The sequence below is a fragment of the Drosophila teissieri genome, chromosome 3L (genome assembly GCF_016746235.2).
Source record: "Drosophila teissieri strain GT53w chromosome 3L, Prin_Dtei_1.1, whole genome shotgun sequence".
In the NCBI taxonomy this organism is placed as follows: domain Eukaryota; kingdom Metazoa; phylum Arthropoda; class Insecta; order Diptera; family Drosophilidae; genus Drosophila; species Drosophila teissieri.
The window spans coordinates 7,196,031-7,223,977 of record NC_053031.1 but is presented as its reverse complement, the minus strand read 5'-3'; the positions used below and the strand labels follow the sequence as shown (position 1 = coordinate 7,223,977).

Below are 27,947 nucleotides of genomic sequence, written 5' to 3'. Positions count from 1 at the left end.
ACACCACATAGATTTTATATTCTATCCTATCCTTTTCTACAAATAAACATTTGTTTGAAGATTTCTGAGAATTTAATTTAGTATCTAGTTGATTAGATGATATCTAATTATTTTGGCCTATTTTTGTTTGTTATCTTTTTAGTTATTTCCCAGTGTATTTTCTGGATTACTTTACTTAAAAAGGCCCTAAACCTTCCTTTTCTAACCTCCTAAGTATTTTTCGAGATCCTTTCTGAACTGAGGTTTCTATTTCCACCCATTACCACCTCCACTGCAGGTCAAATCTAAAATGGCGAATCCCAGGCGGCTCATTCAATTAAAATCGATCGCAGCTCTTATACGCCAGTGCCTCCAATAAGATCAGCTGGCTGGCACACCTGAGAGTGGGATATAAGAGCGACAGATCACCTGGGCCTGGGCCCGAAACGCGAGGAGAGCGATCCAGGTGAGCGGAACACCTGGTGGTGAGCAGAGTATCCGACAGATACGAAAGGTGAGCGAGAGCGTGGCAGAGCGGGCAGTGGAGGGTTAAGCGGCGGGGGTTAAGCGGCAGCTAGCTGACTGGCTTTCTGACTTTCGAGGCTCGTCTGCGCGAAACCCGCGCTCGTCCAATCAGTACGAACTCGGTTCCCGCCAGCGCAGTAACAACTTCGCCGACGAGCGCGTGAATTGCCCAAAAATATCCCCTTAAAGAAAACAGAAAATAAGTTATAAATTAATAACCGCAAGTGCCTTACCATTATCTGTAGAATATCGCAACGAATTTACTGCCCATATATACACGATATCGACAGGAACACGAGATACAGATACAAATAAGATACAAGCCGAAGCTGATCGAATGCGGAAGTGAGCGAAAGCCGGCGGCTTTTTTATTAAGTTTTTGCAATTAACGCAAAGGATACAAAGAAATAAGAAAATCAGTGTGCAAACAAAGGGAAACAAAAGAGTGAGAGAAAGTGATCGAGTGCCTTCATTTGCATATCCTTGCAAATTTAATTCGTTTAACAAAATTAACAAAAAGCAATTGAATAATAAGAAAACGTGCCGCAATGTCTGTCGCTCGCAGTGCCATGTCAAGCAGAAGTATTATTATTCAATAATAATCCCGAAATCCGATCCGATCTGTTTGCAAATAAGATTCTGAATTCGCATCCGAAATTGATTAATCACTGTGCCTTGAACTGATCGTGACTCGTGAGTCAGAGCAGCGCCATTTAATTGTCCGCAAACACAAACGCAAAGTACGGAGCCCAGTTGCAAATTGTCGGGTTAAATATTGGTAGAATATCGGTAGAATCGCCAGAATCGGCAGAATCGGTGGCATCCCCTTCTCCCCCGCCAGGCGATACCCCTGGTCTCCAGTCGAGTGAGGAAGCTTCATGCGAAAAACGCCGCTTAAATGCATACGGATATCATAATTGGTGATCAGTTTGCCGCCAACAATAACTACTGGGTGATGCAGGTGAGTTCGGTTGCTAAAAGAAAATCTTACAAAAAACAAGAAAGTCTGAAAATCAATCAAATAAGTCCAGCCAAAAGCTGTGTTATTAAACAAAGGATATTGTTATAAGAAATCCCCAGCTTAATCAATAAAAAACAGCTTCATATATTACATGTCTTTCAAAAGAAAGATTAACTCATCTGAAAACAATTAAAAATCTTAAACATCAGTCAATTAATTTGCAATTGGTTTCTCGTCAAAGCCAATTCAAACAAATTCAACAAAGCCTTACGAACCATAATTATAACAAACTGCGCTAATTAAGCCGCTTTTATTGCAAATTAATTTTAGCCAAATTTGACAACAAACAGCGGGCACACAACAAATACGAGAGCTTACAAATCACATGAAAATCACCTTAAGCCCAACAACTTCCGCTTATCAAAATGCAAATCTTGAACAGACCACATTTTTGCCGATTTTTGAGTACGAATTCAAGTACAAGTATAAATAAAACGCACGCGGCAATCGCAAATTACAATAAAACCGAAAACAAATTAGCTCGATTATCGATTGAGATGAGGAATTGAACGGCAGAATTTTGTGTGTGTTCTCGAGTGTGTGTTCCCAGAGATTAACACCTTGGATCGGGCTATAGCCCGATCATCGACTGGGTGGCATTGATCGAAGGTATTGGATACTATGAGAGCATAATTACGAATGGCAAGGGTACGCATGAGTAATACTGTTTATCCTGTTTATTGCTGAATGGCAATAAATACTTTAGTGTAGTAAAACTGATCGCAATGATTAATTTTTTAATGTATAAGTACTTTTTTCATTAAGCCCCGATTATGTTTCTTATAAATTATATGATGTCGAGGCTATCTTCCTAAATTTTCCTATCGTTCCCCGTTTTATTGCGTTATCTCAACATTTTACAACCACGGGTCTACCTGCCTTACGCCCATTGATAAGTTCAGTTTTAGTTCAGTTCAGTTCCGCAGAAAGTCTTGCGTCTTGACTTGCTCAACAAAAGCTCTGGGATGTGTGCCCCTAGCTGCCCTCCTCAGAACACTTCCTTCCCCACCAGAGATAAGGATCGAACTGCTCAGGGAAAAAGATATACATAGATACCTATAGGCGAAGAAACCCGAGACATTGGCGATTCCGGGTAAAAAGGCATCGTAAAAGAGCTGGGTGTTCGACAAGTGTTGTGCTTGTTCCGCCTGTCACCATCAATGGCTGCACTAATTAGGCATGTGTTGTCAAATATTTACACGCAGTCGCAAAAGTACAAAGCGCTTTAGGCCCCCTGGAATCCCCACCACCACTTCCTCCAGATAGTGTTAGCTCTTGGGTGAGGGGGCGGACTTCTTCCGTTTTCAACTGATTTAGCAGATATGACGAGATATGGTAAGGTAATTCCCACGACTCACGGCGATTATGACGAAAAACTCTCGTATTTTATGGCTCAGAACGAAGTTAGTTTACGATCGCTTACACAGAATTAGCTGTAATGAGTATCCAAGTATCCATGTATCTAAGTATCTCAGTATCCGAGTATTTGCGTATCGGATACATTCAGTGAATAATGGAACTAATCGAGCACGTAGCCACGCGGTTATAGCGCCGACTTTTGCAGCTCTGATTAATGGCCCTGAACCATTGTGCTTCAATCGTAAATAATTAAATATAGATAAAAATCAGATAACTCACAGTTTGCGTTTTTGAGAGGAGGGGAAAACTACTGTCAGCAGGGGCCGAAGAACTATGCAAATTATTTCAGACTAAACGAAACTTGCAGTCGCTCCAGTGATTTGTCAATAAAAGACATTTTCTAATATGCGAAATGATAAACGTATATGAGTTTATAGCCAATCTGAATCAATAGAAAATATTTGCATTTGCGAATCGGAATCAGACAAAGGCGGCCGCCTTCAAAGAATCGAAATCGGAGCTGAAATTTAACAAGAATTACAGCCCCGTGCAATTGCTTTGCCGTCTGCTCATCTGAGCCATAAAAAATCGTGGCAAATTAGATAGAAAACGGCCGAATAATGGCGCGATAAGATAATGATGTCCCTAGTCCCTAGTGCCTAGTAGACTTTCCATTTCGGATTGAGTTCAAGATTGGATCGAGCCCCCGAACAAAACACCGATTGCCAATTACACACCGCCCAGACAATGGTAGTTAAATAATAACTGGAGTAAGCCATGAAAACAGTTGGCCAAAAATCTCATTAAGGCCCAGTGGGAGATCGCCCATCGATCGATCGATTCCTATGCAAATCCCGTCAGTAATTTCTGTTTCCTCCATCACAATGCCAAGTTTTTAGTGTCTAGTCTTTGCCTTATTTTGATTTTGCCAATTCATGCAAATGAAAACGAAAGCTGACACACAAATGCGCCAAAAATGGCACAAAAAAGTCGAGGGAAAAATATCATTTATTTGCAGCCAGTTTTGATTGATTCGCCGCCTGACCAACTTGGAGGTCAATCGTGCCACGAGAATCAATCACTCACAAGCCACTGGGTGCACATCAAATCTTGCGGTCTTCTGGATAGACAAGTATTGGGAATGATGTTGCAATCGGGGATAATAGTTCAAGAAAGAACTGTATTATCCTTTAAAAGTATTAAAACACCTCCTTCAATATCTACACATACCTTTCAAAAACAATGTCTGAAATCATCAAATGGACTATCCATCAACTGGCATTTCTTAAAAGCTTTTCAATAGAATCCTCACTATTGAGTTAACCCAATTCGAGATCTTGTTCCCTCATTTCTTGCCCAAAGTTTATGGCACGTGAGTGAGCATTTATTGAGCAAAGGCAACCCTTTTGACCGGCTAATTTCGACATTTTTTCGACTCAGCAAAAGTATCACCTTAAATTTTTGACGGATTGCCGGGCCTAAGGCCCAAAAATAAAAGGGGAAACATGTTTGAGTTCGGCGAATTATTGCGGAAACTAGTTTGCCCGAAAATATATAAAGACAAAAAAAGACTTTTATGCTCACAGAGGTGCTAAAACCGCCGCTACATTGAAGCGCAATTCGTTTCGAGTTTGATGGGATCAAAAGCTCAGCGGACGACAGCGAATGGAATGAAATAAATTTCATTTAAAGCTCCGATGCCGCATTAAGATCAATTATTTGATTATGAAACAAAATCTGCGTGAAATCTTCGAATAGTTGACCCAAGCCGATGTCAAATGCCGGCGCTGTTAATTTCAATTTCGCCTCGAATTCACTTCATTTCAACAACAAGGTGAGAAAAAAAAAACACATTTGATCGGGGGGCGATGATAAAGCCATCATCGGATGGTCTCCATCGCTCGATCAGCTCGATCGGTCGTAAGGCCCCAAACAAAGGTTCAAACAAACCAGTCCGCCACGACATCATATGGTAAATTTAAATTGAAATCGAAATCGAAATCACAGCACATTTCGTAAGGCACTATTATATATAGTCCGTGGACCGATGGGCGATATCCCAGCGCAGTCGCATATACGAGTGTGCGTCTAAAAACACTTCAATTCACGTTCTGTGCTTACTTAACTTTTATCACCCGGCCGAGATTTCTATGATCGATCGATCGATCGCTAATTGCCAGAGTACAGAAAGGTACACGAAATGGCCATAAGTCGGCCAGAAGCGCCAGGTACGAGTGGCCAGCGCAGCATTGAGATCTCCGCTGGGCAATTGACCCACTAATAGGGCCTGTCAATAATCGCCTTTTGGCCATTGAACTTTCGTCGTTGGGCCCCTCTTAAATTTCCTGAATAACACAAATTAATTGCCCGCAAATCCTGTGTCCGACCGATCAGCGTTTATTCAACAGTTTCATTTCAAATATTTATTGATTCCACACAATCTACATGTTGCGCATGCCAGTTGACTCGAGTTCAGCTACCAATGGGTTAAGAGCCCCTCGATATGGCTGAGCGCTTTTCCAGCTCTGATCGGAAATTGGTTTTGTAGGCCCTGGGTTTCAGGGCACTTCCTGTGCGTTTATTTGTAGTGCTTGTAGTGTAGTTCATAGTGTGTTCATAGCTTCACTGGCCACCCCAATGTATATTCGAATATTATGATTGCCCAGCGTGAAATTGTGAGAATATTTCCCAAACGACGCGTCAGCGACATCAATTAATGTTTTATTATGCATTCCTGTTTGCCCTCAAGGATATCCAGGGATATTCAATATCCCGGTGATATGCAATAGCTGTGCGAATGGTTTTATGCAAATGAGCGAGCGGGGGTGGAAAACGAGTTTGTATCATGGGGAAACTATATTTAGGACTTCGGGAAACTGCTAAAATGTGGTGGAAAATTGCTGTTTCCCTTCGCTTTAAAAATGAATAATAGTGAGGAATTATTCGGTCGTAAATTTAGATGTGACAAAATCTGTAAATTCCCTAGAGCAGAATTTTCACGTAAACAAATTGAATATCACATATAGAATCTATTCAATCCGCTTTCAAAAAGCGATCGCTGAAACCCACTAAACCAAATCGCTCTCAATAGCAAAATGGCTCGCTAGACGGGAACCGTAAATAGTAAATAGTAAATAGTAAATAGCAAATAGCGACTACAATAACCATATAACCATATCAATATCAGTCAGTTTCGAGTGACTTGTCATTAGAATAAATAAACTTATATATAGGCAAAGGCAAATAGGAATCACATTTAAAGTCAGCCAATAATGAAAATAGATACACACACCAGCGGGCAGCACAATCGACAGCTAATAGTCAACAACATCAGTCAGCCAGGCAGATATGTAAAGTAAAATAACTAAAAAAAAAAGAAAAAAATATAAATAAAATACTTAGGAGCCGGGGAAAAAAAACTGTCGCAAATTGCGGTCATTCGTCATGCGCACATGAGCAGAACGACGGCAGCAACATCGACGGCACGGCAGCAACTGTATGGCAAAACGCTCGGCAAATGGCGGCGAGTCAGTGGCGGGGTGGGCGGTTTTTAGCGGGGGTTCGCAGGGGGGTTGGAGCCAAAGCGGTACAGCAGCTAATACCTCAGTCCCAACAGTTTTCATACGCATAAGCATAGTTAATCGCTTGATGGCCTAGGAATTAGGTATTCAGTTTTTAAAATAATTTAGATAAACTTACAATTATGTTTTAAACCATATTTAGAAATATTAGTGAAATGATCCCCTTTTCGCCACCTCTGACCTTTCTCTCGCAGCTCTAGCTGCTGTTTTCCTCTCCACTTAAGTTTTTTGCTTTGTTTCAAGCTATGAAATGTGTTTTGATTTGCTGCGCTTGCGGGGCTTAGGCTATAGCTCGTCGACTTTTGGTTGGACACTTCCAGCGGCTGTTATCGCGCGGGGGGAGTGGGGGCGGTAGGTGGGGATCAGGGGCTCAGCGGCGAGGGGGGGCTGTCTCAACATGGCGACGCTGACTTTTGCTGACTTTTGCTGCTTAATGGTGCTTAACAGCCGTCGAGCGGAGCGGACTGAAAAGCTGAACAACTGAGCGAATGCGTGACACTGCGCATGTACCGCTCGACGACGGGAAGTATCTGTACATAGTGACTATATAAAATGGCCATCTATTTACTGAGTGTGTGTATCTGTGTGTACCTAGGAAGCCAATTGCGCTGAAACCGTTAGATAGAGAACGGAAAATCTCATCTACTCGCCGCGTCGCCATTTTGGCTAAGCCACAACGTTCAAATGGAATTTAAGTGTATAAAATTAAGTTTAAAAAACGCCATAAAACAAAAGACTCTTTTGAAATCGTTTTATAGCTACAATAACATTTATTTAAATGTCCACAAGTTTTAGGGCCGAATAACTTAAAATACCAAAAACATTTCGAATCATTTATTATGTAGGTGAGTCATTAGTAAGTCATTAAGTTCAATTCAAATGCATTTAATTGTACAACTTGCAATGTATCTGTAATTTGGCTGTGATTAAGCTTCGATTTTGTTATGAATCTTTTGAATTTTAAGAGAGACATTTTTGCTCTGTGGCTTTTTCGAAGACTTCAGTACCGAATCCATTCCCATATCAATTTCATTGAGCAATTTGTCGACCATTAGTCTCTCATTTCGAGTCCAAAAACAATTCGATACTAAACTCCAGCGGAGTATCTTTTCCCACCTTTCCCTGCCAGCCGAAAATATTGGCCTATTGTTTGGTCTTCGACCGTTGTTATGATGGCTATTAACGCTATTATTATGAAAATTTTCAGCATCATTGATTTTTGTTACCGATTTTCTAATTTAACCAAATTATTGTTTATTCCCTCGTCGTCCGTCCGTTGATTTATTTCATTTTGCCCCTTGGACTTTTATCTATTTTGGGAGTTTTGTTTCAACTCTTTGCCCAAGTCTCACCCACCTGGCCCCCCCACCTGGAGCCCCCTTGCCAAGAAACTTCTGCCGGCCATGTCTATTTGGGATTCGAGTTTTCTGTTAACTGGTTGCGTAAATATCGCTTGGCCTCAATGAAATGCCTTCACACACACACTCGCAGCGCGATAAACAGACTCATACTCATAGATACGAAGACTTTTTCCTCAATGAAATGCCGAAAATTAGCATAATCCGCGCCAGCCTTTCTCGCTGGGCTTACACTGAGCTACAAAATAATAATTGATAATTGAAAAGTATCTTTTAATACTTTATGATTCTTAATACTTTGCAAACTTATGAATACCTAATGCTTAGATTTAAATAATAATAATAAACATGACATATGGGAATTACCAGAATACTTAAAAGTAAAAACACCTTGGAAAGACTTTCCTGCAGCACAGTGTTCCCTGAAAGGCGGCACACGCAGAGGGAAAATAAAAGCGAAACCTGTTCGCGTTTTAAACGAAAATCTTGTCGGACATGATGTTCCCCTCGGGTGGAGTGAATACGAAAGATTGGAGCTGGGATGAGGGGCTCTCCATGGGCTGCTGCGGTTATTTGTTTGTTGGTGTCAAAGCTGTCACATATTTTATGCGACGGAGTCGGGGGTTCAAGGGGTCAGCGAGCCCCACACGCATGCATCCAGGTTCCCCTCGAATAAGACACCCCCTCCCCATCCAGCATTCAAAATCACTGCACATGCATTTTAATTTCCCAGTTGTGGGTAATTGCCTGGCCCGTCCCCTTGGGCCATCATGCCGCATTTGTCTCAGGCTGGAGAGCTATGATTTCTTACCAACCGATTCTGCGAGTCGTGATTGCATTTGGCAGCTGGCGGGGAACGCGACTATGGCTATAATGTCCAGGCCAGACATATGTTAGCCTTATAATTTATGCCCCTGTATTCTGCGCGATTTTTGTTTATTAATTGTGCAAGCCGATCGTCAAAATATTTGCGCCCCCTGGCTATCCTAACTTAAGTTTATTTGTTTTTAAAAAGCAGCACAATCTCTCCGCTCCGCGAATCTCTCGCCTCGCAATTTATTTAATTGCATAGAACGCGAATTGCCCAAGGTTGCCGATAATTTATATGTCACAGTTAAATTAAATGCATTTAACACGAGAATTAAGCAAATAAGCAGCAGAATAATTCAGCTCGAATAATTGGGAAGCGAATTTCTTGCTTTGTTTATATATTCCTCCACTGCTAATTAAACTCATTCGGGTGGATCGTTAAAATAAATCAAATTGAAGGCGGGATGCTGTAAGGGGTAATAAGTGAAATTAGCTAAATGAGCCATAAACAAAGCGCAGTTACTGCTGAGTGTAAATTATAAGTCGCTGCCGAAAATGAAAGTGAGTTGATGCGATGGGGAGATTGAAGGTTAATCAGCATACAAGTGTAGAGTTGTTTAATTAAATTTCAATAAGTTTCAATTCCACGACATGCAAATTTAAGATTGGTAGTCAATAAAAAAGTACAGCAGCACCCAATTTGTATGATTAAATAACTGTGTGTGTTTTAGTATTTGGCTATTTTCCCACTCCTCAAACCTCGTCATATTTCCACTCAACGCAGTCAGCTACTAAGCGCTCTATCTCGCCTAATTAAATGTCGCAAAATAAATGCTTAATTGGACAGATAGACTGCTGAATGAGCAGGTGATATAGCCGAGTTTTCTGGATGGAGTAGCCGATGCAAACAGAAGTCGAGAAATGTTAAAGAGTTGATGTCTGCTGGCATTTTAACTTGCCACACAATCTGCATATGCGACTGCCAACTCGGCACACATGCGGCTGATATTTGAACGGCAGTCAAACGAAATAGATATGTGCCAAAAGATTTTGACAGGCCAACTATCAATTCATATCGTTAATGTGGCAAACTTCTCCCTGCTGCAGACCTAATTGAAATGTCGATAAGGCAAACGTTTTGACAACTTGACAGCTGCCTAAAATCCAAATCGAACTACGGCCAAAGAGCCAAAGAGCCAAAAAGCCGCATAACCAAATAGCGAAAAGGCCCAGAGACTGGAGCCCAACTGGAAATGTCACTTCGAAGAAGTTACTGCCTGGCCCACATTGCGTATACGCGGCGTTGACTCATTGTCTTCTAAGCACTCGCACTCGCATTGCCGCAATTTGACCCAGTTTCTGCCACAATAAGAACCCATGAGTCCATGAGTCATGGCAACTCCAGTTTTGGATGTCCCAGCTGCCTGGGCTCCTTTGAAGCATTTGCGAAATTTATGCGCACAATATGCGAAATTTATTGTAATGACAATCGCTTAGTGCATAATTCGCTTCCCGCCCCCTTTTCCAGTGCATTTTTTGTTGAGCAGGAAGCGGGCAATCAATGCGGCTTGTTTTGTTGTTTGTTGTGTGTCGTTCAGCTTTTGGGTTTTATTTTTTGGATGCAGCTGCTCCAATTGACGCCCACCTGCAGGAAAAAACGATCTGACGTCAAAGTGGGCTGAGATGTGCATAAATCAAAGTGAGAATTAAGTGTCCGGGCAGTCACATAACAAATAACACATTTTTCACGTCTCTTTTAACAAACGAATTTTAGAAATTCAGATCTGACCAAGTGATCTGAAGTGCTGAAAATTAAAGGGAAACATCTTATGTCATTGCATTGATATGAGCCTAAGTCAAGATACATGCATGTAATTTTTTTTTAATGCTCATTTTGCCATCATTTATTTAATTTTGTACCCAATATTTTTTTACAAAAGCCCAAATCAGCCCTCACATCTGAAATCCTTCATTTCGCAGGTGTCAGCCTCGGATTTTCAGTGTGAGCCTCTCATTTTCACTGAACAATGTGCATCATTAACGCAAAATGCCTGTTGCTGCCGCATTGTGAGTGCCTTTTTGCGACTCGTTAACAAAAGCGCAAATATTTTAAGCTTACATTTTGTTTTGTTTCCTTTTTTTGGGTTTTGTTATTTTTACAAATATTCGGAGTCTTAATGAAGTGCGATTCAGATTCGCAGGCGGGTGTAGGAGAGCGGCAAATGTGTATTAAGTTTATTTTTGTGGTCTCGCCAAATGAGGAAGTTGAAAAGTTTCGGCAAGTGAAATAGCCTCTCAAATTCCCCCTTGGAAATCATCTGGGACTCACGTGCGACTGACTTTTGTGGGCTGGTCTTTTGACCATTTTTGGGCAGCCTCCTTCTTTTTGTTTTTTTTTTGTTTGGGTCTTGCATTGATTAACGCATTTCTTTGGCCGTCGGGCATTGTGTGTTTGTTGTGGTCACCATTGTTGTTGCTTCTGTTTTCTGTTTCAGTTTCTGTTTTTCTGGTGGAGCTGCCGTTTTGGCAAGTGATTTATGCCGCCGTTGGGGAACTGCAACTGACACATTGCGGAGACACATTTGTAGCTTATAAGTTTAGTGGCATAATGAATGGCATTTGAAAAGGTCCATTGAATCGCCAATTGAGAATATACAGTCTATATGGCCGGGGCATTGCAACATGTGGCAGCATTTCAAATGAATCACGCCACTAAAATCTGGGTCACTAGGAGCAAAGTTTAGCATATTTGGTGGAAGATTGAAAAATGGGACACTTAAGTGATTTGCAGTAAATCCTTCTACTAAATTCCTTCCAAAACTCTGCAACTTACAGACTTCTTGCCTTATGAAGATAAAATGAATATCATAAAATGAATTTAGTATTCCGCCAGATTCGACACTTACAAGAGTAGTAAAAACGCAGGCTTAAATTAGCTTTTTAATAATCATCGTTGTTGTTAAACTCAGATTAAGCCTACACGAAAATTATCCAATCAAAAGTTAATTGACCTGTGCCTTTAATTGCTATGTGATTTCATTTATTACTCCTAATATAAAAAGGCAATAAGCTTCATTGCCACTTTATTATGCATTTACGTATAAGGTTTTTATATACTATAATTGATTTTATTTTTTTGTGCGCTTTATGATATTTAAGCACTAATTGATTTGTGATTAGATATACCAACGTAAACACTTTTGGGTGCTTTCTTCTATACAGCATTTTTTTAAAGTCCTAGTAAAGTTAACCATCTCCATTACTTGTAATCTTTCCCTCTTCATTTCGCATTAAGCACTTAAACAGACATTGCGAGCTGAGTTGGTTAAAGACGCGCACGCGTCGTCTACAGCACACGCCAATGCCAACGGAACACCTTCGCAAAAGGTGTTAAAATGCCGGCTCAAAAGGGCAGAAGGCCTGTTTAAGGACAGGGGGTGCCAGGGGCTCAGGTGGTTAATAACCCGAACGCTAATGAAAGAGACACTGACAGCGAGTGACGTCAAAGTTGAAGAAGTGAAGTTGAAGAACAGTGCGGTGCGGTGCCGAGGGTGTTAATACAGAAAACGAACTCACCGGAGGGTTAAGGTCTCGGGGATCCTTTAAAATGATATGTGGGCGAGTTGAGCTAAATTTATGATGATGATCTCAAATTTGATCGCAGCTGATGGATGAGCGGGAGTTTTTCGTTATTTGCAGCTGCCCCTATTAAAAATGACCAGCAACATTTGATTTTTTTAATGGACTTTTGAGAAATCGAAAATAGAGAGGGGGTGGAGGGGGGCAGCTACGCAAGATAAACGCTTCATGCTTTTCTTTTAACACCTTTTCGAGAGATTTGTGCTGTACTGTGTTGTTTGCCCTGCCACTTAGCGCCTCTTTTACGATTAGAAAAAAAATCGGAGAAAATAAGGTGAGGGGTAGAGACCTCATTTAATTATGTAAACGACACGAGCGTGGCTGGAGTTGAAGATACGAGACCTATTTATGTCAAATTGACACCTTGTGTGTCCCCCCATCAGTTTCTCCCGGCCTCATCTACACACGGAAAAATTCTAGCAAGGTTCCCATTTACCAAACAAATTTCTTCTGTCCTGGAAATGTATGTATAAACTGAAGAAATATTTTGTAACATCGGCTATAAAGTGCGATAAGTGGTAATCTAAGTTAATAGGCCTATCCCGTTTTTTTCTGTGTGCCGTTACTCTCTGGAGTTTTGGAAATCTCCCTTCTCGCGCCCTTTCGTTTGCTGCAGCCTAATATACTTTAAATATTTATGAGCCCGTCTTGCGCTCTTTTACCTAATTGATGAGTTCGCCTCAGATAAAGGTGTTAATGTCGGCTCGGCCTTCGATGGACCGAACACAGTTTTCCCTATATCTCAAGTCCGAAGACTGGGTTGCTGTAGGCTGTTGGCTGTTGGCTGTTTTCTGTTTGCTTTTGCAGGTGCCAAAGCAAAGCGAAGGAGACGCGTCCAGCTGTGCCGACAAATTGTGGCTGGCGACAAGCAAATAAACAGATTCAAAACCCGCAGAGTTTCCCTCCCTCGGCCGCGATTTGCTCGCGTGTAAATGATTCTCGCCGGGGAATGTCCATGTAAAGAGTTCCTAGTTTTCCAAGAGGCGGTGTGCCAGAGGTGTGTAACTCTTGGCCACATCGAGTAGCAGGTAGCGCTTGGCTTGTCAATACCTACACGCCTGTCTGCGGACCGAGAGCCCATGTGGCATGCCACGAGCAGGGAGCCCAGGCGATGCAAAAATGGTGATACACTGAACAAATGTTGCAATCCCCTTTTAAAACTATTTACAACCAAATAATGCTTTGAATTTTAATGCAAACTACAAAATATCGGAATTACTATGGAAAACAAAGGCATTAAACATTTCTAAAAAGTCCGCAAGTTCAACCCTCCCTTCTCCTCTTGCAACTGGAAAATTAACTGAAATTTGTGGGTCCACATCCCACAGGGCATTGGCCATTCGATATTCGATGCAAAACAGTGGAGCAGCGAGGGAAAAGCCTCCTCTAAGCAAATGTAAAGTGGACGGAAAATTCAATTCCCAGAAAATGACTGCAAGTCGCGCGGAGGAGACACACAGGCCTCAAGTCCCCTGGTGACATTTAAGTTGGCCAAAAAAAGAGGGAAAGCGGTAGAAGCAGGGAGTTGGCCATTTCGCAACCAAACGGAACGATGCAAAACGCATGTCGAGCATGGGCAGCACTTGTCGTTGGTCTCCGAGGAAAAGAGCGATTCAACTACTGTTCCAAATTTGATTTGCCATGCTGATTTGGCCGGCGGAAAATGCGGAAAAACATAGTTGGCATAGTTTACCCCTCGCACTGCATACCGCTCTCTCGTTGGCCAAGATTTATGTGCGGTTGGTCCAATAAAATAATTGCCAACGATTTTTTATGCAAATCGCTTTTCGCTCCTTGGCTGAGTCATGTCCAAAACAAATCGTCTATATGCATATATGCTTGGACTAAGCTATTTTTACGATCTTCCAGATCGGACTCGGGTTTTTATGGTCCAGCGTTTAGATTTTATGGCGCCCGTTGTTTGGGGTTAATTCGCTGGCGGGACTTATCGGCGATTCGTGGGCTTTGAAGAGGGTCAGCCCTGGGGTTTGACATTGGTTTCAACGCTAAAAAACAAAAGACTTAGGCAACGAACTTGCTCTCGTCCCACTCGCCCCACTCGCCACTCTCGCCAAACGAAAGACTCAGGCAGCGAACTTGTTCTGGCCCAGAGCGATCGGCCATTTGAATGTGTCAAGTCTATTACTTCCTGCCTTAATGGAAACTTTCACTGGCGCGCGATAATAAACATTAGCCGTCGTTTCATTAAACAGATTTCAGGAAATATGTTTTTATATATACACGAGTACGAGTATCTCTCTTTTTTGCACTCAATTCAAGTTTGGCCCTGGGGCGCGATTGGCAATTCGATTCGCGAACAATACGCCATCGATTATTTAATAGCATTTCTACCATTGCTTTCTTGCCTTTCTTTCTTTCTGGCGCTCTGTCTTTCTGGCTTTTTGTCTTGGCCTAGCAATTACTGTTGGCCAACTTTGAAGGCCGCTTCTGCTTATCCTCCAGATAAATCAGACTTCGCTGTGAGCAGCCTTTTGTTGGCCTTATCACAAAAGCCAGGCGCTCATTGTTTCTGCTTTACTTTGCACTGGGTGTGTGGGGGAAGCACTGGCATAGATGATGAACTGATATTCGGCACGTGCCGTTAATGAAGTCGGGCAATCGCTTTAGAAAGCCCCATCTTGTAAAGACTATGATATTTTGGATGTTTTCGGGAATTACAGCACCAATTAGATCGCTATCTGCGGGGTCTTTTGTGTGGGCACCATCGCTTGACATTTTATAACCCCATTCTGGTCGAACCATTTAGGCATTTAATTTATCGCTTCCCGCAGTTCAAATGCTTTTGTTATTGATATGATTTGGACCCATTTCTTACGAGTTTTATGGAGCGACATTTATGAGCGACTTTATGCGCAGCTGTCGCAGCCGCCGAGATCGAACGCAAAATGGCCAATTTTATGGCTCAATATCAAGCCAAAGAGGCAGGCTAAGAAAATGCTTCGCATTAATAGAGGTAAAAATATCAAATAAACAGTTGGCAATTTGACATCTTTTTTATATAGTAATTTTTGGCATATTGATGGTCGTTAATAGATAGAGTTAAATTGAAAAGAAATGCCAGCCGATTGAATGAATGAACGAGGCTCTCGCTGGACGGCTCTTTAAAATGCAAAACGGCTGCCGAAGCTGGTAGACGACACAAGAGACGACAAGAGAAACAATAAAAGTAACAACGAATATAATGGAACATCAAATTTATTAATTTTTATGGGCTTTATTTTTTTTCGTTTGGAGGGGTATTTGCCTGCTTCCTCGTTTGTTTCCATTTCTCACAACAAGTGCCAAATTTGGTCTGAGGTTCTTGACCACGAACACGCACGTGCGAGAGGTTTGCATGTGTAGGTGAGGCATTCATGTGTGTGTGTGTGTGCGTGCGTATCCGAATGGCAGTGCTTTATTTTGCATATTTTGTTCGATTTTAAATGAAGTCACGTTGCACTCGTAAAGTTGATATTTATGTTTGTCATTATTTTTTATGCTTTTTGCTTGTTTTTCATATAAATATTACCCTTTTTTTTTGTGTCTTGTTTTGGGAGCCCCACTACATGTGTAGGTATGGCCATGTCTTGTTTTCCGTGGCGGTGGCGTTAAACAATAGTTAACAACTTTATTTGTGCACTTAACGCGCTTGGCCATTAAGAGCCAAGCAACTCCTCACGTTTCGGCTGCCATTCACCTGAGAAATGCCAAAGCAGCAACCTCAGTTTTAGTTGCAGTTGCAGTTGCACTTGCAATGCTGCTGCTTGCTGTTTGCTGCTTACCTGTTGCAGGTTGCAGGTTACAGTTGCGGCATCTGCGGCAGAAGCCGCCACCAGTCATCGCCGTCGCCTGTCAGTCCACATAAAAGTCAGAGATGGCTATGAAAAATCACCAAAACGAATCGCTAAACAGCCGCAAAATGCACTGCAAACGGGGCATGTTGAATTTGAGTCGCGGAATATGAGAGAATCCGTTCAAATTATCCAAGTATTGCCGGTGAAAACGAAGCCTTTGTATGCCTTTTAAGATTGCCGACAGGTGGAGTTGCAGGGAAAGTGGAAATGTGGGTTCCAGTTCCACAGAAAGTTACAGAATAATAATGGAATATTCAGGGATAAACAACCCTTTATTCGAGGTATAAACTATGCTTTTTATTTATTAGTTATCTGACTCATAAATAATTGGTTTTTTCATACACACGAACTACTTCCTACTCAAACAAGAGACACCTCTCTAAAAGTAAATGTAAAATCAATTGACCCTCTTAATAATTATAATTTCTCCTAGTGAATACATTATGCTTGCAATATATAAGCTGTTCTGCAGCCAACTCAAATCTTGACACCAAACCCAATTCATCAACACTCCAAATGGGTCAAATCAATAAACAATAACATAAAATGTCCAAGACTTCAACACAATCGGGCAAATAACTCACAGACCAAAAGCAGGACACACAAGCCATTTGAACTCCCTTCTCCAGTACAATTTATGCAAATTTTTATACGTACATAATACCCATTTATTGACGCTGCCGCCAGAAGTGATTATTGACAACGGCATTATAATGGAAAAAAACACAAATAAATAAAAATACTTTGGCGTGCCAGTCGGTGTGTAAAAAACTGAAATTATAAGTACCTGAGCATAATTTTACCTCGGCCGAAGAAATGTCCAAAAGAACAAAAAGTTCATAATTGAAATTCATGTTTGTGGTTCTGGTGGCTGTCACACAATTACCGTTTTGCTGGTGGTGGTGCCCCAAAGTCCAATCGAACCCACTTAAAGATTCCGCGGGCCTCCAAACACGACGCTCCACGCATTCTTATGAGGTCATTTGCGTGGAGAGCCCACTAAATGCGCCCTAGCTGCCCAACTAACTAGCCAACTAACCAACACACTCCATGAAAAGCCCCAATCGGAGCCCTGAACATTTGCCAAGTGGAAAACTCGATTCGTGGAAAACCGCAACTCGCACTCGCCACTGAGCGGTGGAAAATGGCTGCTCCACACATTACTCATACGACCCGCAATGAAACACAAAAATCTATTAAAATTATCACACGCCATGTTGACCTCAGCGGCGAACAAACATTACTCAAAAACCCAAAAAACGAAAATAGCACCGAGTGGGTCTGGCAAAAATCCATAGCCCCAAAAATAAGAATGAAAATAAAGCGACCGCAGCAAATAAAATGAAAAATGCTGGCGCAAAAATATTGCAGCTAAAATAATTTGCCACGCTCGTAAATTTTCAGCTCATAAAACAGAAACGAGGCAACATTTGTTGTCGGAGTTTCGAAGTTTCACGGGGGAGTGAGTCAGTGTCGGGCATTTCTCGAATTTGAGTCAGATTTTCGTTGGTTTCTGCTATTTTTTATGGTCAGCCTTCGCTCCGATCGACAGTTGGTTTGATATATGGGCCCTTGGCCGCATCATTTGCATGTGAAAAGCCTGGCTCGTTCGTGTATAAAAAATTTCACTAATTTGCCAAATGATTATTATGTTTGCCTAAACCACCTAAAGTGTTGCCATAAATAAGCCGTCCGCCGTTCTCTAAAAATTAGCCAAAACAAAATGCAATCAAATAGAAGAAAGAAGGGAAACATTTGTAAGTTACAGCACAGTTAAAACAACTTTAATCAACTTAGTATAAACTTAGTATCAACTTAGTATCTCTAAAAATTAGCCAAAACAAAATGCAATCAAATAGAAGAAAGAAGGGAAACATTTGTAAGTTACAGCACAGTTAAAAAAACTTTAATCAACTTAGTATAGCGCAAAGAAACGTTTCTTAAAACACCGTTGTAAGGGAAGATAAAATTGATGTGCAAATCATCTCCAGAATTAGCAATTTGTAGGCCTCAAGTCCGCAAACAAAAACAAGAACAAAAATAGTCTTAGCATGACAAAAGCCACACATTTAGCGCGTTTCTATTTGTTCCCGTTTGCACAGCTTGCTGTGAGATATTCAAATTGGACAAATACTCCACTCAAAACGAATGACTTAGACAACGAACTTGCATTCCCCTAAAAGCGCATAAGCATTAAGATCCCGAGTTGGGCAATAAAAATAAAAATCAAAATCGAAATAAAAATAAAAATCAGACGACAAATCTACAAAACAACACATTTCGGTGCCGAGCAAAACGAAATTGAAGCGGAGAATGCAATAAAAATAAAGCCGAAGAAAAGAAATGAACGTAAAGATAAGACTCGGATGATTCGGACAGGGGGCAGTGGGCAGTGGGTATGAGATTGCTCAAGTGGCAGCAGAAAGTGTTGCAGGGCGATAAAAGTTTAATCAAAATTTATGGCAGGGAAGCGGCGCAGATAGAGGTGGATGCCGGAGAGAAGAAGGTCTGGAGCTCTGATTGCCCAATGGGCCATATACCACACGACTATCTGCTGTAGCTGCACAAAGGAAAAAGTCTTACAATTATTTTATTCTTGGCCATTTCTTACTTTTTAATAAGAAAACGCGCAGTAAATACACATTGTTTTCTTTTATATATTATAGTAATTTACTTAATTTTTATTGGCTTATACATGAACATACCTTCCGTAATCCCATTAGGCTTTTTTGCTAATTTCGTATTTTATTTTTCGTTGCTAACACATTTTCTCCCTGTGCTTTTCTTCATTGGCAGTCCCCGGAACTGGACTATCGGCACGAGCTGATGGGTCGTCTGCATAAAATCGAGCCCGCCGATGTTGAGCTTGAGGTTCTGGCAGCGGCCGCGGCAGCTGCCAACAACAACAACAACAATACCAGCAGCAGCAATAACAACCACAGCAGCAACAGCAGCAGCAACAACAGCAACGGCAGCCAAACACCCACCGGCAACAACAACAGCAGCAACAACAGCTTGGCAACCGGAGGCCATCAGCATCATCAGTTCCACCACCACCTGCACCACCATCACTCCCATCAGCACCACCACCAGCACCATCATCTGCACCAGCACCACTCGCACAGCCTCCAAAGTGGCGAAAGTGGTGCATCGGAGGCGTGGCCCCACCTCACCGCCCCCTCGTACGCCAGCGATGTTGCACATGCGCAGCAGCAGCAACTCCAGCCCGCCGGATCGCCGAATTCCAACTCAAACGGAGCCTACGGCTGTGCACCACTCTACGATGGAGCGCCCTACGAAGTGGCACTCGGCTACGGTGGTGCGGTGGTTGCGTCAACGGGTGGTGCGACTTCCAGCGACAAGGAGTATCTATATGGTGGGTATATTGATGATATAATGGGGGGGAATCGGATCGGCAGTGGGAACTTTGATGGGCACAAAAAATTACACGCACAGTGAAATCTCGCAAGTCAATAGCAAAGTAGAGAAAAGCAAGCGATGCCAACGTGTTTGCGGCTTGTTGCCGAAATGTGAAATCTGAAACCGCCCAAAAAAAACATAGACAAGCTGGAGACCCTGCTCACAAAAGTGACTGGGGTCGCCACGAAGTGCCAATGAGCTGTAGTATTTGAAATAATATATAGAAGAACATTTTTAAGATTTACATAAAAGGGTTTAAGGTGTAGAGCAATAAAGCAGTTTTAATGTAAGCCAGCAAACTTAATAAATAATACAAATGGATATAAAGTTAGTTCCTTGTTTAGGTGAATGGTATATTATGCCATAGGTTAGCCTTACTTGAACTTTGTTAAGCTTCTTATTGGCAGCTTTTCTTCCCATCAATCACTAAACCAAAGCCAATCAATAAACACCTCAAGCCTAGACGAAAAGTTTCAATTCTGATGGTGAGCCCCCCCACTAAATAGTCGCTCTAAAAATAGTCAAACAAACGAGCAGCTGTTTAGAAATTTCATGCATATGCGAGATTTCATTGTGTACATTAATAATTCCCCATGCCGCGATTTGCATAAAGTGTTAGCAGGCGATTATAAGGCGATTTTCTGTCCGTTTCGATTGCACAGAAACCAAAAACAAAGAGGCTCTCTACGCCGATCCGCTGGACGATCCCTACCAGCGACCCGTGCTCTGGGACGATATTACAACCTCAATCCAAAATATCGATCCGGAGAACGCGCTCATGCTGAGCAGCACTGGCAGCAGCAACAACAATGGCAGCAGCAACAGCGGCAACAGCAGCAGCAACACGGCCGAATCTGCAACATCGCAGCTGCCGCAGGTCAAGATGGAGGCGATCGATGAGAGTCTGCTCGAGACATTCTCGACCCCATTGCTCAGTCCCCTAGAGATAAAGACCGAGAAGCAGCAGCGACAACAGCAGCACCACCAACACCAGCAGCAGCAGCAACAACAGCAGCAGCAGCAACACCAGCAGCAACATCAGCAGCAATACCAGCAGCAACACTATCAGCAACATTATCAGCAGCAGCAGCACTTGTACCAGCATCATCCCAGCCTGGCGCTGTCTGGCTTGCCACCCGCTGTCGAGGTGGTGGAGTTGCAACTGCAGCAGCAACAGCAGCAGCATCAGCAGCAGCAGCATCTGCAGCACAACAACAGCAGCAGCAGCAGCCCCAAGCTGGCGACCCCCGGCGACAGCGGCGGCAACACCTCCTCCTATCAGCAACAGTACGCATCTCAATTGGTCTCCGGATCGGGCGGCGGCTATCTCAACGGTAGCAGCGGCAACTCCTACGGCTACAGCTGGCACAGCAGTCAGGTGAGTGACGGCGCGTTGCATTTGCAGCCTCTGTGATTGGTGGCATACACGCCTCTAACTCAGCTTATGAAAATTACAATTACACAAGTTTCTTAACATCTGCAACAGACACTTGAATCAGATTTAAATTACTTGAAAAGTGCTTTAGTTATTAAAAAACCTTCTTTTTTGCTTCTTTAATCCGCAGTCTTTCCACACCAAATACCAAATACACCCGCCATCAGCCGCCGCTTCGGCCACCGCCTCCGCCACTGCCACGCCCACAGCTCAACTCGGTGCTCAACAGCAACAACATCAGCAGCAGCAGCAACAGCTGCAGCAGTTGTGTCCCCCCGCGGCGCCCAGCACTCCCTCGGCCTCCTCCTCGTCCATTTCCTCGTCCTCCGCCTCCTCCGCCAGTCGCCATATGTTCGTGCCACCCTTGACCCCGCCCAGTTCGGATCCCGGAAGTCCTGGCAGCTCGATGGTGGCCGCAGCAGCTGCCGCAGCCGCCCAACGCCGCACCACCCCACCGCCGCCCTATCAGCAAGGTCATGTGCTGGGCCACATCAACCCGCCGCCCACGCTGCAACTTTTGGGTGGTGCAGCCACGGGCAGCAACAGCAGTTGCACCACCACTCTGACCACCCTAACACCCGCCAGTGCCATTCAGCAGCAGCAGCAACAACCACAGCAGCAACAGGTGCCACAGCAACAGCCACCGCCCACCCCCCGCTCTTCGGGGGGCGGGAGGCGTGGCCGGCACTCGCACCACCAACCGGGAACGGCGGCTCACATCGCCAGTTTGATGAGCGTGCGAACGGTGCGCTACAACCGCCGCAATAATCCCGAGCTGGAAAAGCGGCGCATACACCACTGTGATTTTGTTGGTAAGTGAAAAAAAACTAAGCTGGGGGAATAGAAAAAATTATAAACTATAATCAACTTGGCAATGGGATTTAATCTCGTATAGGAAGAGTGAAATGCCTCCGTATTGGAAGACCCATATTTCAGAGATCTCCAGAGATGCGCTTCCTCATGTCTCGTTATTAGTCGCAACATGCCTCTGCATCGTTTATCATTTGGCGCGCTTTGCGACACTTTTCGTAACAAACTCACCTGCCGCCCCTCCCCCCGTTCCCGTTTTCCGCCCACTCTGGGGCTAGCAAACTCCGCTCCACGTGCGATCCTCATTGCGCATGCGTGCTGCGTTTTCCCAATCGGCATTTATTTATTCTCTATTTATCTATACATTTATTTATTATCTTTCGGTTTTCTGTTGTGCTGAGTGCTGTGTGAGTGCCAGGTTTCTGGTGTCGCTGTCGCTGTTGCTGTTGTGGCGCTTTTCAATTGCCTTCTTTGTAATTCTAATTAGCCAATTGCCATATTTATGTAAGAGTTGCGAGCCACCTTCCCTGGGCTTTTGTTACACTTGCATGCTGTTTCATTTTTGCCTGGTCAAATGCGTTTTCAATGTCAGCGGTGGGCGAGAGATCGTTGAGTCAGCAGTGATCAATGTAAAAGATATGAGGAGCTAAGTTATAGAAAAAGATATAGATAGAAAATCTAATTTTAGCTTTGAATCACTTCGAAATCTCTAATAGGTTCCTCAGTACTGCGATTACCCGCAGGTAGCTAATCTCGTCGAGATCGGCGAAGATAACCCAAGATGAGATCACGACATCACCCGCAGTCTGCCTAGAACGAGCGCTTCAAATACTATCCATTAGCCATCGATCACTATTACGAGCCAAAAAGCTTTTAAGGCGACGCTGTCTGACTCAATCTAAAAATCCAAAATCCAAACTCCAAGCCAGAAGCCAAAAGCCAGACGCATTCCGTCCGTGTCCCAATGTCGCTTGTTCGAAACCGACTACGTGCGTTGCCACTAATAAATAATTGACAATTGTCTGACACGTTGGCCATGGCCATTTTGAGGCAACTCCGGCCGAAACGCTGTCCAAATGAAGTTATTATGCCATAAGCGCACGCATCAGACAGTGAGATATGTCTGGACTGGCGGAGTTCCTCCGATTCGGCAGTGCTTTTCAGTATCTCCAACTGTCTAACTGTCGACGATCGCTGCAAGTTGCAGGTTGCATGTTGCTGGTTGCTCGTTGCTGCTTGCTGCAGCCAAGTTGCTGCTGTATCTGGCTGGTGGTTGTCAGCAACATTCTTCACTGGCAGCCAGGCATTGTGTTTCGAGGCACGTTGCTTGGGCAGCTTTCAATTAGACCCGAACGTGCGGGGATCCCCGGGAAATCCTTTTTTGGGAAAGGGGCACTAATAACGCCGCCGGTAAATGCCTCATAAATGTCACTCGCTACCAGCTTGTTGCAGGTTCCAAGCGAATCTCGTGCAACTTTCACCCGCTAATTAAAAGTGCACGCCCACTAACCCAGTTTATGGGAATGGCTTCTCCATCGGAATTTGATACTGCACATCTGATATGGTTTTGGTGAACGCAAAAGGCAGCCAAGTGCTCTAAAAACACGTTATAGTCTTCGGATGCAACAAGCTATAAATAACTATTGGCAATAAATTCTATTTACGAAGATGTAATTTTAATTTTAACGAAGATGTCAATTACAATATTTCAAAACCCCTACACATTACTGTTCAAGTCGCCAATCGTGTGGTTTACACGATTTAACAAATTTAAATGTCGAAAACTTGATTGCCATTTTGAAATCCTGTGCCTAACTCTGAAGATACAGAGTCTGAAGATTTTTTAAGTTTCTTAAACTGATAAAACGTTCTCCTCTTTTCTGAATTTCAGGTTGTTCCAAGGTGTACACAAAGAGCTCTCATCTGAAGGCCCATCAAAGGATACACACGGGTGAGTTTCCCTCAACTAGATAGCCCACTTAAAACTACCACCCAGCCAACCACCCACTTGATGACCTCGCATTTGACCCCCTGCCTCAGATTGGTCCACTCGCATGTGGGCTGTGCACCACCGAGCAAACGGCTGACCCAACTGCACCACTGAACCACCGATGAGCCACCGGCGAACAGCTGCACCGCTTGCTTTTCGGGACGTTGGGCAACAGTCGCCTTTTGATTAATTCGCGCGCTCATATTTGTAGTTGCCAGCACATAATTTGCGAAGGCCCAGAGAGCTTCGAGCGCCTTTTTTTTGAGTGCTATACACTGAGAATATTTTTTACATTTATTAGAAAAAAGGAGATAAGGAAGATTGGTTGAAATATTTGGTGGAATGAAGTTTAAATAGAAAATAGAAAAGAACAAACACTGCAAAACATTTAAACTTTTAAATACTCGACGCCTTTCCAAGGACCACTTCTAACCGAAATTATTCCCTGTGTGCAGTTCATTTTCAATTTTTGCACCACGGAGGCAACCGCAGCGAAATCGTGATTCGTACGGTTTGTTTTTGCGGCTTTGGCTTCGCTTTTTTCCGTTTTTTCTGCCTTTGTGGTCAGTTGCAGTTGCAAGTTGGCAGTTGCAACATCAGCAATCGCCAATCGCCAACGCCATCAGCTGGGCGCACGTTTGGCCTGCATTTCCTCCTTGCTCGGATTACACTTGACGATCCGTTGCCGTCGCCTTCACCGTTGCCGTTGCCGTTGCCATTGCAGTGGCCCACCGATCACCAAGATCACCTGTCTTCGTTTTATGGGCCACACGTTTAATGCCTCCACGAAAGCGGAGGGAAAAATAATACTTAAATAAAGGAAGAAAACAAAAAAATGGCAGAATCCCATCTCTCCGCCGTTTTATTAATCGCACATGACCAGCTGATTTATGCGCAACTTAAAGCGCTGGCTTAAAAACATTTTTATTATTATGATTTTGTGCGCAGCGCTGATTTTCACTTGGCTGATAAAGTTAACGCCCCATCAACGAGAGGTCGGCCGCTTTGGGTTAACCCCGAACTCAAGTGGGTTCCCTTGAAAATGCTAATAGTTCTCGTTCCGATTTGGTTCAGATCGTAACACCCAGCTTCGGGCCAACACGAATTCCGGGCCGGGCTTATTGGATTTGAGCCGACTTTCGCAACTCCCCGAGTGGCAGGCCGAGATGCAGAGACAGAAACAGAAACGCTTTGCTACCGTCTGATGGCTGTCGGTTTGTTTGGCTTTCGAGTTAGTTGGCTGTGTTCCGGCAAAAAGCCCAGCCCATTCCAATCCATTCATAGATTTTCGTTTATTTTCCCCTCGGCGCAGCGCACACACATTTTTCATGCCATTTTTGAGGCGCCACCAGGCTGTTGTCTCTGCTGATTAGCAACGCCGGGCTGAGAATTCGAGAGTTTTCGTTGCTAAAGGGGGGGAAGAATGGTGACGAGATCGAGAGATTTCCACCGCAAATATTTACCAGTCATCGAGCTGTCCGCGGCAGTTCGTTTCCTAAGTCTTTCGTTTGCGCGAAGTGAAGAGGTCCATTAGCAAGAGGAAAACTATTGGTCAACACCGTCAAAGCACACAATGCTGTTGGCGATTGGAATGAGCAACTTCTTTCTTTCTTTTTTATAAGATTAAGTTCATTTTCTTAATTAATATCTGCTCTGTTACATTTGAATCGGTTTTCCTTTGTTCCTCTTGCCATCACTTCACTCCGGCCATCTCCACTTTTCTCTCATCTTCATATGTAAACCTCATGGCTCGTAAATTTGTCATTTTTATTTGGGCTTTTTGTTTTTATCGGGCTGAGTCGATTAGAAAATCACTCGGTAACTAATCTTTATGCAGGAGGCGAACGCATAAATTTGCCATATCTCACAACCAGTCTCTCTCTAGTCTGCGGTCCAGTATCCGCAGCCTGGCCCTAGGATTCGGACTCCGACTCGAACTCGGATACAGATACAGATTCGTGGCGGGATTCGGGCTGGAACTGGCTTGTTTTGTACTGATTTGTTTGCTAATACGTTCGCGCTGCCATAAATTAGTTTGATTTTATGCCCAGAGACTGGAGGAGGTCTTTTATGGTCCAGAGCCCGGGGCTATGGTCCGTACTTCGGAGTTCCAATCCCCAATGGAGCCTGAATTTATTTATATTGCCGCGTTGGCCTTATCGCGGCTGTAAGTAAAATTATGAAGTAATTCCGCTGCGCTTATCGCATTGCGTTCATCGCACATTACAAAACAACATTTACATAACTTTTGTTTGTTCGCTAGTCGGTTTTGTTTGCTTTGCGGCTGGCTGAATGGCTGCCGTGATCATTGCCAAATTTAATTCCCACGGCCGGGGAGGTCTTTAATGTCACATTCTGGGCCAGGTGACTCACCCGTACCCGTCTGGCCATTTTTGAATCAAAAAACTCACCACGTGTCCATCTAAGCCCGCGTTCCCCGCGATTATGTTCGCATCGCATTGGGGCACTTAAGTTCATTAAAAGAGATCTAAATAAACCAATAAGTCACGCCACGAGTCGAGGGGCATTGGGTTTCTATCCGAAAATCCCCAGCAAAGTGTCAGCTGAGTGCCACTCGAGATCTCTTGGTCTCGAGAGCCCCCAAAATCTCCGAGGAAACCAAACAAAATTTGTGCGTTTGTTCGATGTACAAAATAATAATAAACAACATTCCCAGGTCTACTCACTTTGATGTTGGCTGAGATCTCGATGCTGAGATGGGTAAAGGTGGCTAGAAAAGGGCATGAATAGGGGAAAGTTCGAAGAGAACAATCTTCCTCCCATTAAGTTTCATAGAAACTTCAAAGGCAGGAATGATAAACAGCCACCCATCACATAAATAGTTCAACTTTACTACCCAACTAAAATCTTTGAGCATATTTCAAAATTCTGCGACTTTAAGACCACTTCAAATTGCTGTTTTTCAGCACCAAAATCCCAATTTTGCACACCCAAAGCAATCCAATTGGATTATGTCCATGGATAACCCATTCGATTCGCTCCACAAAATACAAGTCCATAGCCTGGCAGCCAAAAATGTCAAGTTCGCGCAGAAATCTCCGGCCGCAATAATTATTTCATTCAATTTCGGTTTATGTTTGAACACGAATGTTTGTGTTTATGTCGCATTTGAATGTTTTGGGGGGTTTTCGGAGGCTCTGAATTAGTCATACAGCGCTGCCAATAACAAAGAGTTCTGCTCACCGTTGGCATTTTTTCGAATGTCTGTGGCTCGGTAGCATAAATGGTAATATATTTTACCGAGTACAAAACACACAACATGCAAACTTGTGTAGCGAACTACTGCAGCTGCCGTTCTGCTGTTGTCATTTCGCAATGGCCAAAACAATAAGGTATCAATTATATTTCAATTATTTCGTAGGACGTTTTCAATGGGGAAATATTGGTGAAGGGAGTTAGAGTGGTTCTGGGCATAGTAAATAACCTCTTAAAAACCAGTTGATGACCCTACTAATTCGAGATCCTCTATTTGCGTTTTCCAGGTGAGAAGCCGTACACCTGCCAGTGGCCGGAATGCGAGTGGAGATTCGCCAGGTCCGACGAGCTGACCAGGCACTACCGCAAGCACACGGGGGCCAAACCCTTCAAGTGCATCGTGTGCGAGAGGAGCTTCGCGAGGAGCGATCACCTGGCGCTGCACATGAAGCGCCACTTGCCCAAGAACAAATGAGGAAGGCGCAGGGTGGGGGGCCCGGCTGCAGAATTGCAAATTGAACTATACCACAATCCAAAGGACTTTAGCGTAGATAAAATGAATTCGTTTAGTTGAAAGGTTAACTACTAGATGGTACGCACTCTACTCTAGGAACAGCTAACCAATTGGGAGTGGGGAGTACACTGTACACATTGCCCACTCAATTAACTCAAACGCGAAGTAGGCTAAGTAAATGAAATTACCACCTGCTTGACGAACATCATCCTACTGTACCAACTAACCCGCACTATAAGGCAAATACTTATACCCTCGGCACCACAATCACAAATGAAACTAGGCTAAATTAGGATTACGTTATTGTGTATAAACATAAACTTCTTTGCATATAGAACAGTAGATCTACATAGATGTTTAATCAGAGTTCGCAACATAGGTGGGTTAAGTAGCCGTAGTCCCATGTATTCTATTTGTATATCACTATCGTATGTAT

The 27,947-nt window shown here is 43.3% G+C and overlaps 1 protein-coding gene across 1 annotated transcript; it reads left to right on the top strand.

Annotated features, from left to right (window-relative positions):
• Positions 1-643: 643 nt before the first annotated feature.
• Positions 644-27,841, top strand: LOC122616313 (dendritic arbor reduction protein 1). Its single transcript, XM_043791723.1, has 6 exons — positions 644-1,465; positions 18,923-19,502; positions 20,209-20,924; positions 21,112-21,793; positions 23,683-23,742; positions 27,285-27,841. Exons 1-6 carry the CDS (start codon positions 1,403-1,405, stop codon positions 27,470-27,472), a joined length of 2,289 nt encoding a protein of 762 aa, XP_043647658.1. The 5' UTR covers positions 644-1,402; the 3' UTR covers positions 27,473-27,841.
• Positions 27,842-27,947: the final 106 nt, after the last annotated feature.

Bases quoted from the DNA above. Each gene is read 5' to 3' on its own strand.
- LOC122616313 (XM_043791723.1), top strand. From the start codon at position 1,403: ATGCATACGGATATCATAATTGGTGATCAGTTTGCCGCCAACAATAAC. The intron at 20,925-21,111 runs GTGAGTGACGGC...TTTAATCCGCAG, and splicing joins ACAGCTGGCACAGCAGTCAG to TCTTTCCACACCAAATACCA. The intron at 21,794-23,682 runs GTAAGTGAAAAA...TCTGAATTTCAG, and splicing joins ACACCACTGTGATTTTGTTG to GTTGTTCCAAGGTGTACACA.